The 17,487-nt window shown below is 44.9% G+C and overlaps 1 protein-coding gene across 1 annotated transcript in view; it reads right to left on the bottom strand.

Annotated features, from left to right (window-relative positions):
- NAA30 (N(alpha)-acetyltransferase 30, NatC catalytic subunit) overlaps positions 1–15,390 on the bottom strand; it is a 33,880-nt gene extending 18,490 nt beyond the window's left edge. The window contains exon 1 of the mRNA XM_010712097.3: positions 15,324–15,390. Within this exon, the coding sequence (XP_010710399.2) occupies positions 15,324–15,390 (67 nt within the window). The remainder of the gene's footprint in view (positions 1–15,323) is intronic.
- Between the last annotated feature and the right edge of the window lie 2,097 nt (positions 15,391–17,487).

Consider the following 17,487-nt stretch of genomic DNA (forward strand, 5'->3'; position numbering starts at 1 on the left):
CGGCCGCCAAGCGCGGCCGCCGCTGTCGTAACGCGCGGCCAAGTTTCCTGTCAGCTTTTGCGACGTTTCCTCCCTTGGCGGCGGAGCTTAGCGACGGCGGGGCGGGCTTCACTACGGGTCTGGGCGGGACCTCGCAGCTCGAGCCCGCGGCTCAATATTGGGGGAGTTCAGGCCTGAGATTGGCGCGCGTGGCTGCTCCTCAGAGCGCTCCTTTTGCCACCCATTGCCTTGCCTCCTTTTCCAGCAGCGCTCACTTTACTCTTCGCTTTTTGATCAGCCCCGCTGGATCTCACCGTAACAGAAAAGCCCTTTAAACGGGAAAGTTTTGTTTAAAACACACACGCAGCCCTCGAAATGCAGAGGAAGGCTGAATTCTGCCTTGTCTCACCAGGAAGCCTTGCAGGGCTGCTCGCTCTCCTTTGCTGCAGTTATTTTTCAAGGAAGTGACAGGCCTGGGCTTAAAAGGGAAATCCAGCCTTTTCTCTGCGTGCCCTAACAGGGTTCTGTAATTAGGAAGGAAACAGGCTGTGGAGTTTCAGTCTGAAACTTCAGAGTCCTGAAGTAAAGAAGGAGAAAAAAAAACAAAACAAACACCAACAACCACCCACCTGATTGAAAGAGAACGAGTTATAAAACTTTAATCCAAAGCAACTGATGATGGAAATACTCAGATTTTGAGATTGAAATTGGTCTAATCTCTATTCACGTTGCATTTATGCGTTCTGCAGTTGCTCTGCAGATGGATTTTTAGACTGCTCTGTGAAGGTGTTCATGCACATAGTTTCATTTAAGGATTTAGTGGTGTTTTTGTGTGTGTGTATGTGTGTGTGTGTGTGTGTTTTCAGGCATGAAAGTATTCCTGTGGACCTGAATTGCTCTGGCACACTGATATTGCAGTGAGGTTCACTGTCCTCGAGTATTTTAAACAGAAAAAGCAAACAAATGTTAGCATAGTAATGGCCTAAAATTCAATTCTCCTTTGTCATGTTACAGTGGTGAAAGCATCTGAGCCACATATTATGGTGGTATCTGTGTTAGGAAGATGATCCAGCAAAAGCTGTGGGATGGGGTGATGTTATGAAAACACACTGTGTTGTTGGCACTGAGGTTACAGTACCATGGGAAAAAAAAACCTCTACTGTGTGCTCTATTTGTCCCACTTCCAGTCTTGGAAGGCTCCTTGTTCTGATGTTCATGTTAACAGTTCATTGTCCACAGATAGGATCCATCTGACCAAAGGTAGGCATGAATAGGGCAGCTGAGCTCTGAGCTCGTGTCTTTGATTCCCCTTAAAGCAAATGGAGAGGAAAAAGTGGTAGAATTCAGCTTGTCCTAAATCTTTTAGATTTCTAAAACAGAGCAGGTAAATCTTGCTTTGGTAGTGATGTCACCCCATTAAATAAAGGGACCTCTGCATAATTGGTTCATCTCAGATACCCCTGCTAACGCTGTCTGAAGTTAGATGAAAGGTGTCCTAGAACTACTGTTGATATGTTCTTTGTCTGAGTGCTTACTTGGTCTTTAAATTTGTCTTATTTCTTATAAGTATTATGATGACAATTGCTTTTAAAGTAAACTTTCTGAACCAAAATTGTGTATTTCATTCCTCAGATTTCCCTCACTGCTTTTTGAATCTCCAGCAACCCTGAGCAGCCTCACATCATTGCAAACCACACCTTTTTCTGAAGGAGGGATGGAGGTTGAATGCAAGTCTCATTGTTTCCAGTTCATTGTTCAACAATTCTGTTACCTGTTTCTGTGGCTGATTTATTTGTTATCAAGAGATCACTCAAGAAACTATTCCTGTATCGTTTTCTTATTTATGTCAATGCCCTTCTTCTTTTTCTTTGAAGTATTTAGGGGAATCTGTGCACATATTACACTAGATATCAAGGAAACCATGGTGGAAAATTGACATCTGAACATACTCTGTTTCTTGTCAAAGTAAAGATGTCGTCCCAGATGCACCACAATGTTGCAGACAGAATGTCGAGTTGCACTTAATTTGGGCAACAAACAGGAAGAGCAGCCAATGCTTAATGAAGACAAATTGTTCTTCAGTTACTAGCAATGGTTCTTTAAACAGTTACCCTGCATGTTACAGTGATCGTGTTACTCAAACACCTGAGTGTTTGCTGATGAACAAAACAGTAATAAAACGCCTTTCTTTCTTTTCCACTTGTCAAAGTCCATTATAGATGAGACATTTTACAGTCTGATTTTTCGGGAGGGCACATGCAGTTTTCTGTGAGCTGTGTTACTGCTGTGGCCCTGAGCACATCTCCCTTCTTAGGGGTCCAGCTGTTTGGGCTTAGGGACTGATGTGAGACAGTGCAGCCGGTGGCTGCCAGCACAACCATGCCTGCTTGCCATTGTTTTTCACGATGAGTGCTTCACTCATACAGCTGTAGTGGGGCAAGAGGTGGATCAGCATCTCCGCAGCGCTGCATCAACTGCACCAGCTGAACCATGAACTGCATGGGCAAAGATGCTGTCATTCAATTAGAGCGTCCTGGCCTTGATCGTCTACACCTCAAATAAATGCAAGATGTCAGCAAACATACACAAGCAGTTCTGGAATTTCTGCGCTGTACTCTGCATTCAGAGGAGAGGTGCAACATGTGCAGAGATGGGACTATCAGGTCTGTCCAAGTTCCTGAAGCATCAAGTACAGAATCATAAATAGGAAAAGAGGAATTCACTGAAAATAAAATGTATGTGTAAGTATCAAATAGTGTTGTTCGGTTCCCACTGAGGACACTGGCTGTACAGTGGTAGGATTCGTGCTGCTCAGAAAGGGAATGTTTCATGCCAAATGATCCCTCCGGATAGAACTGCACTTTAGCGTGTTGTTAGCAAGAGAAATCACAAGGGGGTGTTGTTGTACAGCGCAGCGGTGACCCTGTGCCGCAAACCAAGTGCACTGTGCTGAAAGATTCAAGAGTCACTGCCTGCATCTCTTCTGGCAGCAGTCCTGGGAGGATGACTTCTGTCTCTGTGCAAGGCTGGGTCTTGTGGGGTCAAGATGAGTGCAGCAGTGAAATTGCCGTCTCCACCTTTGCAGCAACGTTGAAACCAAGTGTGAAATGATAGAGAGGGACATTTGACAGGGATGGAAATAAAAAATAAAATAAGACAGGGGCCTGTGCAGGATGATCCAACCATGAAGATATTTACTCTATTTCTTAGTCTTATTTTTTTTTTTCCCTTACTACAGGTGAAATCACATGAGTCCCTGATAATGAACTGCAGCTGGCTGCTCTTTCTAGTACCTGGTCTTTTGGGGAGGAAAAAGTCACGGCTCAGCAGGAGTAAAAAGTAGCCTCATTCAAGAGCACTCCTAGTAGGGAACTCTAGAGCCTTTCAGGAAGAGTTTCTGCCTTTGCTACCCTGCTGTGACTTTGCTCACGTCTCCCAGTTTCATGGGGACACTGCAGTGGGAGAAATAGTAGAGAGAGCACAAAGGGAATCTCCCTGCCTTTCTTTTATACCAGGGCTTGATTAGTGCTTAGGAATCAAATGAAAACGCATGTAAGAGCAGTGCTACTTATTTAGAGGTGATTTCGTGGAAGAGGAATGATTCCACAGTGTCTGGCAGCTGGCCAGTGGAGCTGATGTAAAATGATGTGCTTCACTGTGAACAGCCAGACACAGCTCTTCTCTTCCATACTCCTTATAAAAAAAGGCACAGAGAAGGAAGAGTTCGGGGGAAGGTACAGATGTGAGGTTTGAGAAAACTAAATAGATTATCGCAGATCTAAAGCTGGTAGATGAGATCTCGTAGGCCCAGGTCTTCTGAGAGCAGCCTCTGGCACAGGGGAAAAAGTGCTTGAGAATTACACACCTTTAGTTTTCTCATCCAGCTGGTTGCTTGTTCCATCATCGTTTGGAGCTCTCAGTATTGCACAAGGAGATATTTTAACTTGAGCAGATCAATATGTTGATCTTCTTGCATGAACTGCTCACCCACATGCTCTGCCCCATCCTACGTTACGATGCAAAAGGAAATTCAGGCACACTTCCTTGCAATAAGTTTATCTCACAGTTTCAGGGTCACTTTGACCACTTCAGCTGGGTTTGTTTTATATCTGTCAAGCAAAAAGAAAATGTAGTTATTGTATATTTGGAAATCACGTGACTCTGTAACATTTCAAGTTTGCTGACAGCTATACAATAGGCACCAGATTCACCATTTACCATTTCAATTTAGTCTTAACATCTCTAGAGCAAGGGAAAAATGTTTTCAAAATCTTCAATCTTCCACTGGAGCCAACACAAAATCTGTTATTTATTTCAGCAAGAACAGAGTTAGACCAATGCTACAGACCTTTGAAAAACCCAGTAATAATCTACTTAAAACTGCTTAAAATATGATTTAGCATATTTGGTCATCAAAGCATGGTTGTCTTTTTAGAAGGCCCTCTGCCAACTGCTATTCTTTGTTTGCTGATGAGCTGCTTGTGGTAGGAAATATTTAGAGGAGTAAGAACCTCTAAAACTGTAGAAAAGGAGGAAGATGGGAATGGAAACCTATTAAAAAAGGGGAGGTTTGGAGGGAGGAGTTAGGGAATTGTAGACACACCAGCTTCCCTTCAGTTTCCCGAAACATCCTGGAACAAATAATCAAACAATTTGTAAGCATTTAAGAGAAAACAAAGAGATTAGGGACAATCAGTGTGGATTTCTCAAGAATAAATGAAGTTAAACCAATCTCATTTCCTTATGTGACAGTGCAACAGACTTTGAGACAAAAGAGAAACAGTTCAAGTCACGAGCCTTGACATTAGTTAGACTTTTGTCAGGACAATCTCATAAGCAAGCCAAGGAAACACAGTAAATATGAAATTATAAAGGGCTGCATACAATGCGTTTCAGAGAGTAATTCTCAATTTCTCACCAGTAAAGGGCAGAAGGCTCGAAAACAACTGTGATGGGAAGGTGAGCACACTGGGCTTCTTACAGAAGGGTTCATTAACATGGGCCACAATCATGTTTTTGTTCATGTTCATGGTGGGCAGGACAAGAACTCTGATTAAGAATTCTGATTAAGCTGCTGAGAATTATGTGAACTGTGAAGATAGTGAGATCTTGCAACAAGCTCCAGAAGCTTGTGCAAAGCTTTTAAGAACAGAAAACATAGATGGATGAATAAATTAGAAAGGATTCTTGAGGTCTCTTCTTGCCCTGCTTTTACTCAAATTTCTGCAGTATGTTCTATTGCCAAAAGTGGATTTTAAATCACAGACGCATGCGTCAAATGGGAAGATAATGCCACATCACTCCGTTTGTTGACTTCAGTGGCAGGGCACTGAAAATAGAACTACCAAATTCCCCCTCCAATGGGACTTTCTGGGGGAGGAGAGAGGGAGAAGTCTGGCCTGAGAAGTGAAACTTCTGCATGCTCCTAACTACACTGCTGGTCTTGTCACTCTCTCTTAGTCATGATATAGATATTTAAGATAACTAGAAACAGAAACTCCTACATCCTGCAGGAATTAGGCAACTTAAAACATCACCCTTCTTAGAACTTATTGCTGTGCATGCATGAACCCATTTTATTCCCTTAAGACCAGTACATACGGTACTTGTGTGTGATTTGGGACTATTCATGGCCTTAAGCTTGGATGTGAGTTGAAGCACACTGCTGGCTGGGATCTCATAGCCATGCCTTGATTTTTCTCCCATTCATGCTGAATCAAATCCTGATGCTGATGAACAATAACTCAGCTCTGATTTTCCTAGGGAAAGAATTCAACTGGTACTGCCCATTCTATGCTGAGGCTTGGTTGGCTCAGACAGGGCCAGATATATTTTGTTGGTTTTTTTTTTTTGTTTTTTTTGGTAGGAATAAAAGTGTCCAGATTTCTTTTTGAAGCAGATGAGTGCTGCCTGTTGAGCTCTCACAAAAGTTCAAGGGAATTTTTGTAATGCTTTCAAAAATATCTTCCAAGTGAGTGTTGGCAGCGTCTTGTGCATCTCCTGTTAGTGCTACTCAGGAAAGTGGGGGTGGCTGGATGAGGAGGAGAGGTTGCCAAGACATCTCACCTTTGGGCTTGTTCTGATGGTCAGCACAATCAAAATTGAGATTAATATTCAGTTGTTCTTGGCTATGTATTTTTCCTGAAAGAAAAATAATGGGACCTTTTGTGCTCTGAATATTATTCTTCTGTTCTTTCACTGATGCACTTTCATTATTTTGATAAAAGTTTTACAGTCATCATCTTGATCTAAAATCTGTGCACTGGAAAAAATGACTGGCAAATAACAGCAAATATTTAATGGTAAAGCTGTCAATATGCAAATGGACTTGTCTAGTGGAAGCCTGTTTATCCACAACATGACTTCTGTTTTTAATCTTCCTGCTTTTATATCTGCTCTCCTTTAAAATGCAGATGGTAGGTAGCATCTTCATTCAAGTCACTGTGAACATATATTCCATCTTGCTTAAACACCAAGTGAGCTTTGTGAGTCAAACCATGGCCATAGGCACCTCAGGGGCAGACCCTGAAAACAAACTGGGGACACACTAGAGGAGAGCATAGGTCATTTTTGCTACTGCTGACAACCTATCTAGCCCTGTGTTTGCATAGAAAACATCCACCTGCTGTTCTCTCTACAGTGTGTGTGACATCCTGTAATTTGACAGCCGAAAGTCTGGTTGGATGTGTGTTTTCTTGAAAAGCTTCAGGACAGAGGGTGCTCTGTTGATCACTGGTGTCATCTTTGCCCTTTGGATATAGGCTCTGTTATATGTGCACACACAAAGTACCTGTCTAGCACACCTAGTGCAATGCTTCTCCCAAGACATCAGAAACATGCACACAGGTTGATCAGGACTGTTATTCAAGAGAGAGAGCTCTCTTGAGCCACTCCTAAACCTCTTCTATAATTGTTCTGCACCAGAGGATGGTCAGGCATGGAACAGATTCCCCAGGTCATTGACCACGGCCCCCAGCTGCCAGCATTCAAGGATCATTAGGACAATGTTCACAGATGTAGGATTGGGTTTAGTTGGGACTGTAGGGAACCACGAGCTGGACTCAGTGATCCTTGTTACTTGGAATATTCTATGATTGTATTAAAAAAAGAACAACAACAACAACAACAACAGGATCTGATTTGATTTATACATCATTTTCACATTTTCAGGTAATGGCTGAATGTGGATGTGCGTTATGGTAACAGAATCTCTTGCTCCTTTGTGCAGGATGTAGTCATCCCACAGCAGACAGCAGAAAAAGGGTTAATATATCTTGGAACAGCACCTAGGAAACCCATTGCCAAGTCCTTTTTAAACCTTTGGGAGAGTGTGATAGGGAGCCTTGGGGCAGTACATGCTGACAGCATGGTGGGGCTGTTCCAGCATGAGTATTGGCTTCTCCCAGCCAGGCTGACTGCAGGGAGGCTTCAGGAGGAGTAGGCTCACATCCTGAGAGCCCTCATCCATCTGCCATGCCACTCTGCAAAGGCGAGGATTACTGATGGGTATTTGGAGCGGACCTTTCTGGAGGACAGGGCTTCCTGCAAACAAAACCCTGCTGGGCTTAGCCTGTGGGGTAGACTGGAAGCAGAGTTTGCAGGAGCCATCCGCATTAGATTTCAGGGTATGTTCTGTATCCAGTGTAAGCACTGAGACTCGGATACAACAGGGGATACATTTTACTTGTGCATATGTGAAAGCCCTGCTCGCACTACAAGACAGTGGCTGGTGTGGATTAGGCCGAATATTTGGCACAGAGAAAGAGACACCTGAATGTGTTTTGAAGCGAAATCAGGAGTGGTAATTCCCTGACTCATCCCAGGTGGCTGAGTGTTCGGACACATCAGTGCCATGGACGAGCATCAGGTGCTGGAGGCGCTGGCCCCAGCTGTGCAGGAGCTCCCAGATCCCATGTCTGCAGGCTCACCACCGCAGATCCTTGATTATCACCTAATTTGAGCCTTGGGAATCAGCCATAATGAGCTGGTGATTGAATGAATCATGCCTTGCTTTCCCTTCCCCAACACAGCAATTCATCCACATTTGTTCGTTACTCAGACTTGTTTGCCAAATAATGTATGCACATAATTTCTGGTCTGCAATTCATTCATATGCAGCCTGGGTGAGTATTTAGCAATTGAAATGAGAAAGTCAAAGATGTTTTATTTGGGCTCACAAGTTTTTGCTCCTTGATTAAACTCTCAAAAGGCATGTTGTGGGTGTGCATGCTCATGTCAGTGAATTAAAAACAATTTCTGCATTTATCCTCTAATAGACACGTATATTCATTGATGTATTCTGTTGGTGGTAAGCATATTGATTACAAAGTCTGTGAAAAGTGAGCACGAGAGGAGCCTAAATTAAACTAATTACTTAAAGCAATAAAGCAGAAGGAAAAGTAACCTGTTGTGTGATCTTCTAATTCGCATTAAAGAAAAAAGGCTACACTGAAATCTGCCCAAAAAACAAAGTGAGAAAATGAATCTTGGATATTTTCCAGCATCTTTTGAACCACCCTGGATAGAAAAACGTGAAATTTCCAAATCTGTGTTTTGTAAAAGGAAACAAAGCATCAGAAATTTAACCAAAAATAGTACGAACACAGTGGTACTTACCAGAGAAATGAAAAGTGGTGAAAGAAATAGCACTTCTAAAATATTTTTATGCCATAGCATAAATCTTTGAATCACTCTGTCATGAGTACCAGGGTTCTGGTCCCTCAGTGCGTGTAGAGTGTACATACATGCATAGGGGGATCACAAAAGGCTATAGATAAGGTGAAACTGTGAATGACAACGGCTTACATGGGTTCAAGAGGCCAGAGAGAAGCATTCACTGATGATTACTAAAGATCTGCAAACATCTTTGGCTCCTGAAGTTCCTGAGAGGCAAATTGTTGGAGATGGAGATAGCATGAGAGGAAACACCACCTTATACTCATCCAGTTCATGTAATTTTCCTAGGTGTTCCCTTTGACCAGTGCTGGAGATGAGATAAAAACAAGTGTTGGTCGAATCAGTGTGACTCAGTGTGGTTATGATGCTAGGTGCTGTAAGGAATACTCTGGGAACCATGGTCTGGCAGTGCTGTTTCTGACAAGCAAAGTGCCAACATGGATCACATAATTCCTACAGTGGGATACTTGGAGAACCTCTCTGGGCAGCTGTTCCAGCACCTCACCACTCTCATAGTAAAGAACTTCTCCCTGACATCCAACCTAAATCTTCCATTCTTCAACTTAAAACCGTTTCCCCTTGTCCTGCTATTATCTACCCTTTCAAAGAGTTGAGGTAGCTCCCAAAATGTCCTCAGCTCAAATATTTCCATTTATTATGCTCTCCCTCCTCCCTCCCATATGCATGAGAAAAGGTGGTTTTAAGACCACCGAACACCAGACCAGGCCACAGGTCCCATTTTGGAACAGTTAGGTGATGGATGAGGAGGAACCCTGGCCTTCAGCTGAGCAATGTGTCATTTCGCTCCTGGTGGCTTGTGAGCATGTTTTGAACCAAATGTTTACCTTCATATTTTGCCTGGATGCCACATTGAGAGCCCAAGTAGGTCAATACAGATGGTAGCTGCTAGAAGAGTTCAGTCTTTGTTCACGAATGGAAAATGACAGGAAGCTGTCACCAGCCTGAATCCATCTTCCCCATCACCTTTCTTTGAGGAAGCCCATCTTTGTAACAAGCCTGAGCCTTAGCAGCTCAGCTTGATTCCTGCAGTATATTACCCATAGACCAGTGGATTACTCTCAGAGCCCAGAAAGCCAACCATACCCTGGGCTGCATCCAAAGCATCAGGGCAAGGGAGGGCATCCTGCCCCTCTGCACTGTGCTGTGAGACCTCATCTGGAGCACTGCGTCCAGATGGGGAGTCCTCAGTGCAGGAGAAATGTGGACCTGTTGGAGTGCATCCAGAGGAGGGCCACAAAAATGGTCTTGGGAGCAGAACATCTCTTTGCGAGGACAGGCCGAGAGCTGGGGCTGTGCAGCCTGGAGAAGGAAAGGCTCTAGGGAGACCTGAGAGTGGCCTTTCAGTGTCTAAAGAGGGGCGGTAAGAAGGAAGAGGACAGATGCTTTAGCAGGGTGTGTTATGATAGGACAAGGGGAAATGGTTTCAAACTAAAAGAGTGGGGGGGAGATTTAGATTGGATATAAAGAAAAAGGTTTTTATGATAGGTGCAGTGAGGCACTGGCACAGGTTGCCTAGGGAGGTGCCCCATCCCTGGAAACACCTGAGGTCAGGCAGGGTGGGCTCTGAGCATTTGTTGGAGCTGTGGGTATCCCTGCTCATTGCAGAGTACCAGATGTCCTTTAAGGGTCCCTTCCAGCCTAGAAGATTTGATAATTCTATGATTCTATGGCATGGCAGTGTCCATCTCAGGCCTCAGATGCTCAGTGTGAGCCCACCAGATGGGTCAGAGCATCCGTTTGCAGGGAAGGATCAGATTGATGCTCAAATAATCTGAGATCAAGCCTTGCTCAGGGGTGATCACCCCCAGCTACATGAGTGAAATATGTGTGTGCCTGTCCTGCATGGAAAGGAAGTATCAAACAGCAAGAGGGAATTGCCACATCAATTTATTTTTCCCTAAAAGAATCACCCAGAAGACAACTTACTCAAAAGTATCAAACAAACACATATCAAGTCCAGACATTGAAGGTGAGATCTACTGACCAGAACCAACATCTGCAGGCACAGACACCTACAGAAGGGCTCCTTGTTTGTGGGTTGGAACATGCCACAGCCACCAGCTGAAGCAGTCCAATGGGTATTGCCACATAAATCCCTATTTTTCCCACTGCTTAAAAGGACTGGGTAAGCAGCTCAGATGAAATTAGCAGTTTCGTGACCCATTAAATAGCAGTGAGAAGAATGCTGCCCTGCAGACTCAGGGACTCATCGGCAGAACTTACAGCTTTAAGGAGCATATAGTCCAGTGCTATATGCCTGGAGATATCAAAATGTCTTTGGGACAGAGATCCTCAATTCATAAAGACCCCACTCCATACTCTTGCTTCTCTCCAAGCCTACACTGCATCTGGTCCTTGGTATGGAAGGAGGAGAGTTGCAGCAGCCTTTAGGAAAATGCTAACATTTTCCCAAATCTGTGATCCAGGCACACTCTTGTGGTTGAAGGCAGCTAGTGCACACTCAAACTCAGTAGCCAAGTGGAGAAGGGGTGGCCCTGGGGCTCTTCCTCCTGCTCAGGGCTGGCACCAGCTCGTGAATTGCAGCCAGCAGGTTCATAATGACCCAAGCTGTTGCAGTAAATCCCAAAATGCTTTAAAAGCTTGCATGAGGGCTCCTAATTGGATTCAGCTCAGTGCTGTGCTGTGTGTCCAGAGAAAGTTAATTATTTAGCACTGCAGCTATTAACTTGTCTGCAGGAAAGAACTTCTGGGAGAAGGAGCACTGGAGCTGCTGGATTGTGGGGTGGAGTTCTGGGGTCCCAACTCAGCAGTGTGCCCTTGCTGCTAAGAAGGCTGATGCTATTTTTGGCTGTGTTAGGTGAAGTATCACCAGCAGGTCGAGGGAGGCATGTCTTAAACCCTGCTCAGCTCTAGTGGGGCTGCACCTAGAGTGCTGGGTCTGGTTCAAGGTCTCCAGTACAAGGGAGAGCTGGGCATGCTGGAGAGAGTCCGATGTAGGCCACCAGGGAGCAGTTCTGCGAGGAGAGATGGGCTGCTTAGCAGAGGAAGTTCAGCAGGAGCTGATCCACATCCATAAATACCTGAAGGGACATACAGAGAGGAAGGAGCTGGGCTCTGTTCAGCGGTGCTCAGTGCCAAAACAAGAGGCAATGGATGCACGCTGGAGCACAGGATGTTTCCTCTGACCATTTGGCAGCACTTCTGTGCTGTGCAGGTGACAATATTGGCACAGGTTGCTCAGGGAGGCTGTGAGATGTCCTTGGAAATCTTCAAAGCCACCTGGACGTGGTCCTGGGCATCCTGCTCTGGTTGTCCCTGCTGGAGCAGGTGTTGGGTCGGGTGGACCCAGAGCTGCTGCCATCCTCGGCTGTTCTGTGGTGGATGGGATTTGTGTCACCATTCATGCTTTTTTGTCCTCTCCATCTTGCATCCCACAATCTCAGCAGCTGGCCTCGCTGTGCTGAGCATCCTCTGCCTCTGCTTCTTGTAGTTCAGCTGAAGGAAGCTGCCTTTTCATAGGAACAAAGCTCCTCAGACCTGCTGGCACCTGAGTAATGAGAAAGGTGTTGGCATTTGGCTGTGAAAAACAGTAAGGACAGGGATCCCTGTGAAATCAGTGGTAAAAGCTGTCTTGTGCTTCCACTCTGAGCTACACACATGTGAATATATGGCTTCACAATATTAAAACACCTTTCTGCCTGATTTTTGCAGCTGGCCATGGCAGATTTCATTGCAATCAATGGCACTGATTGAAGAGGAAGATCCTGCACCACATCTCCAGCAGCAGGAGGAATGACAAGTCCACCAAATTCCTGTACCCTGCAGCTGGTCTGAGATGCAGATGTGCCTAAGTTGCCATAAAAGCCTCCAAAACACCCCCAGTCCAGCCTGAGCTGGGCCATAGGATTCTGGAGACCCTCCATTTCCTTCAAAATATTAATTTCTTATTTTCTTGCTGATGGAAAACACGGCATATTTGCATTTTTGAGCCTGAATAGTTTTAATTCAGTTTTTTATTGTACAAGCTCAAGAGGAACATTTACTTTGTTTTCACTGATTAGTTATACAATTATTCCTTTCAGATACCACATGAACCATGAACCATAATATTGTATTCTTTGCTAATACATTTTGGAAGAGGTATTTACATGAAAACACAATACATAAATGTAATGAATTTTTCAAATGAACACATCGGCAATATAATCATAATTTTTTTTTTTCATACAACAAAAATTCATTAAACTTTTCCCAATTAGCAAACCGACTTTTCTAAATAAGCTGCTGATGGAGCAGGAGCCAGCCAGGCAAATCAGCAGGGTTTGATAACAGTGATGGGGCAGGTCGCTGGGGAGCACACAGAATCATAGGATCACGGAATGGCCTGGGTTGCAAAGGACCACAATGCTCATCCAGTTCCAACCCCCTGCTATGTGCAGGTCGCCAACCAGCAGCCCAGGCTGCCCAGAGCCACATCCAGCCTGGCCTTGAATGCCTGCAGGGATGGGGCATCCACAGCCTCCTTGGGCAACCTGTTCCAGTGCCTCACCACCCTCTGGGTGAAAAACTTCCTCCTAATATCCAACCTAAACCTCTCCTGTATCAGTTTAAAGCCATTCCCCCTTTGTCCTATCACTATCTACTCTCACAAACAGCCGTTCCCCCTCCTGTTTATACACTTTTCAAGTACTGGAAGGCCACAATGAGGTCTCCCTGGAGCCTTCTCTTCTCCAAGCTAAACAAGCCCTTTCTTCACAGGAGAGGTGCTCCAGCCCTCTGATCATTAGGCCCTCCTCTGGACCCACTCCAAGAGTTCTCCATCTTTCTTGTATTGGGGGCCCCAGGTCTGGACAGAGTACTCCAGATGGGGACTCACTCTTGTGAGTACAAGAGCAAGAAGGAAGTTATCTCTGGGCTGGAGGCAGAGGACTTCTACTGGACGTAGCACCAGCTGAAAGTGGAACCTCTTCCAGCTGCCCACTAGTGAGGGGCAATAGAGAGGAGTGAACTCTGCAGCATCATCACATATGCATCTCATAAGCTGGAAAAATGGCTTTTGCTGGGTTCCTTCCTTCCTTCCTTCCTTCCTTCCTTCCTTCCTTCCTTCCTTCCTTCCTTCCTTCCCTCCTTCCTTTCCCCTCCTTCCTCCCTCCCTCCCTCCCTTCTTCCTTTTTCTTTCCCTCCACACTTTCCAGAGACAGAATATTTCTTTTTGTGGACCAAATGAAATAATCTCTTTAGAAATCAGTGAATGATGCTGCAGTCTTGGTCTCTCTGAAGTGAATGGGGAGTTTGCTGTCCCTCAACTCTATTGGGATGATTTGACTCCAGCTGAGCATCCTATATAAAGAGGAATAAATCTCTCAGGAGTGAGGTGTCTCTGCACAATGAACACCTCCCAGGGTCCTTTACACAGATTGTGCTCTTATAGCATATGCCTGACCTACTTTGTTATAATAAGCTCATCTGTGTGCAGCAGATGATAAGCAAAACCTCTCTTCTGACTCTGAAAATCCATTCCATCTATCGATACCTGTGTGCTAATGTTTGTGGGCTGATCCTGTGCTGATAAGGGTAGTATTTACTTCTTGGGCATACAAAGCTCCCAATGGCACCCAGCAGGGCTCAGACTGGGAGCCTTGGGTTCTGTTACAGCATCAGCTCCAGGGCATGAGCATGGGTCAGGCTCAGTGCGGGGAGAAGGCAGTATTTAAGGAGTATGTGAGGGTGGTCCCTATGCTGAGGCATGAAAAGTTCACAGGGGTTGGAAATCTCAAACTTGGAAAGCTCCGTGTGTGGCTAGGAGGCTGAGTGCCTGTTCCCTCTTTGATTTCATAGATTCTAAGGATGGTTGGGTTGGAGGGGACCTTAAAGCCCCAAAAGCACCACCCCCTGACATGGGTTGGTTGCCCCCCACCAGCTCAGGCTGCCCAGGGCCCCATCCAGCTTTATGTTGGACATCTCCAGGAGTGGGACAACCACAGCTCTCTGGACAGTAGCACCAGTGCAAAGCTCATTACCTGCTCACGTTCTGGGGTGTGCCTGGCAAACACCTGCTTGAGAGGGTACCCTGCCTGCTAAGAGATGCCCTTGGCCAGCTACAGCCCTGCTTTTTCCAGACACAAAACAAGTGGGAGCACAAATAGACCTGCCTGGTCAATGTGAACATGAACAGGACCCTAGCTGTAGAGGTTAATGCAGAAGCAGATTGCAAATATCTTCTGTTTCCTCGCCTTTTTCTTTTATTTCTGCTTTGCCTTTGAACTTGCATCAGCATTTCTTTTTCTTCTCTCTCTTTTTTTTTTTTCCTTTCTCTTTTTATTTTCTTTTTATCCTTCTTTTTATTCTATTGCATTGTGTTGTATTGTATTGTATTTTATTTTTATTCTTTCCTTTGCTTTGTTGAAAAGCAAAGGTCAAGCTGGACAGGGCTCTGAGCACCTGATGGAGCTGGGGATGTCTGTTCATTGCAGGGGTTTGGACCAGGTGGCTTTTTAGCATCCCTTCCAACTCAAACGATTCTGTAATTCCATGGTTATTTATTTGCTCCACCATAGGTGGCAGTGGAGCAGCCCCATACCACAGCTGCTGTAGCACAGTCCAACATTGTTGTCCAGGTCTTGATCCTGGGTGCTGAAACCATTGCATCCACAAAGGTTGGCTCTACTCCTGGCAGTGCCACCTACGGATCCCTGGGGTCAGCAACACCTTTGTCAGCAGTTCCTGAAGTTGATCTTTGGTCCCGTGGGACATCTCGGGTTCGTGTTCTTTCTGTTAATAACAGCCTTTGCGTTGCCTTCTCTTTGGTGGGGGGGAAAGGCTAATGCAACACTCACTGCGCTGCAGCTGCTGGCTGGGAATTGTCAATAGGGCATAAATAAATCTACCACCGCACAGGAAAGACAATGAGATTATACATACTCCTACTACTGCCAATTACAGTAAGAGCAACAATTATAAGGTAGCACTCCTACAGCTACCCTAGGGAGAAAATGAGAGGAAAATGTTCCATTAGCCTAATGAAGAGAGTGTGGTAGAGCTGCAGTCAAATTTTCTCACTATTAGCCCCGACTGTGTGCCACTAACACACAAGGGAAGCAGGAGTCATAGGGTAACAATTAAAGTTCCTGACAATTAACCCCTATGATGTACATGCCTCTAACCTGATGAGAAAATTAAAAAGAGTCACGCTTGCATTTGCTTGCCATTACTTCCCAGAACATACAATGTGGCATTTGCCAGTGACAATGAGCGTTTCTCACCACTGGGACCTATGAAATGCCATGTGTGGTGGGGATTTGGTGCTAAATGCTTTTGGGAGTCTGGGGTGACGGGAAGGCGTGCAGAGATGGCTTAAACCCCTCTCTTTTAATGCAGGGAAAGGAGTTACCGGAACATTGCTTCATTAGCTGGGGTAGAGGATGGAGTGGCTAGACGGAATTTTCTAGTGTCCATCCCCTGCTTTATTCACTTTATCCCCAGAGAATAAAGAAGAAAAAGCAGCTTTGGAAGCAGCAACAGGACATATAGGAGATGTCTTGATAGATTCATGCGTTTTGTTTATAGTTCAAGTGGACAGTTTGAGCCACGGGTTGTAATGGGTACGGCTCTCCCAAGGAGATGCTGCTTTTTGTGCAGGGTGGTTTGAGCAGCACAGCTTCAGGACTGCAGCCCAGTGGTTATCGGGGCTTATTGCACCACGCTACTTGAAATGCTGCTCCTCCCATGACTTTTTAAGGTGAGGAAAGTCTATGAATCTCAAAAATCTGCTTGTAGCAAGCGTTAGATATGTTAATTTTTAGTGATGACTCCTAAAAGAAGGGAGATTTAGACTGGATGTAAGGAAAAAAGGTTTTTACACTAAGAGTGGTGAAGCGCTGGCACAGGTTGCCCAGAGAGGTGGTGGTTGTCTCGTCCCTGCAGACACCCAAGGTCAGAGGATGGGCTCTGAGCTCCTTATGGAGCTGTAGGTGTCCCTGTTCACTACAGGGGGTTGGACCAGATGGCTTTTAAGGGCTGGCCCCTTCCAACTCCAATGAATCTATGGCTCTATGATTCCAAGGTAAGTTGTAAAGTCAAAAATCCTGAGGGAAAGTTCAAAAACTACCCTAGTGTGGACCCAAGCTCTTATATCACAACAAAAATTATTATGGTTCTGTTTTTAATTTCTCTCGTTGCCTCATTCAAAGCCAGCTGAGTGTTTTGGAAGCACAAAGGAATGATGGCTACATCCTATGGCTGATTTCAGATCACCTGATCGGAGAGCACATCCTGGGACATCTCCTGGGTGACTGGGCTACAAGAGCAAGACCTGCCTGGGCACAGCTGCTTTGAGTCTTGATTTTAATGGTAAAAAGGTACAAATACGTATGCTCCTCCCAAGTAAATCCCATTTATTGACAAGACAGTAGTACCAGGATGGGAAGCTGAATCTGGAGCTGCAGGAGGAAGACGATGGCTATGAAACCACGTTGATCTCCAGAGAATCCTTTACTCACTTTCCATCAGTTATAGATGGTGTGGCTACTGACTTCTCTGCTCTAAGTGATTTTTGCAGTAATTTCAGAGCTGACAAGCACTCCATGGCAAATGTGAAACCTTTAGCTCCGTTAAGAGATAAGGAATAATGATTATTATAATTATGATGTGGTTACTTTATTGGTTAAATTAATATTTCATTGTTGGGGTTGCTGTGCAATATACAATATTATTTTACCTACTGTGCCTTCAAAGTCATCTTGTCACAGCAACAGCATGGCAGCATGGAAAAAGCCTTTTAACAAGTAGGTAAATACATGTCTTTGGGAAAGTCAGTGATGATTATGTCAGCTTCAATATATTTGACCGTGA

This window comes from Meleagris gallopavo, chromosome 5 (assembly GCF_000146605.3).
Source record: "Meleagris gallopavo isolate NT-WF06-2002-E0010 breed Aviagen turkey brand Nicholas breeding stock chromosome 5, Turkey_5.1, whole genome shotgun sequence".
Lineage (NCBI taxonomy): Eukaryota > Metazoa > Chordata > Aves > Galliformes > Phasianidae > Meleagris > Meleagris gallopavo.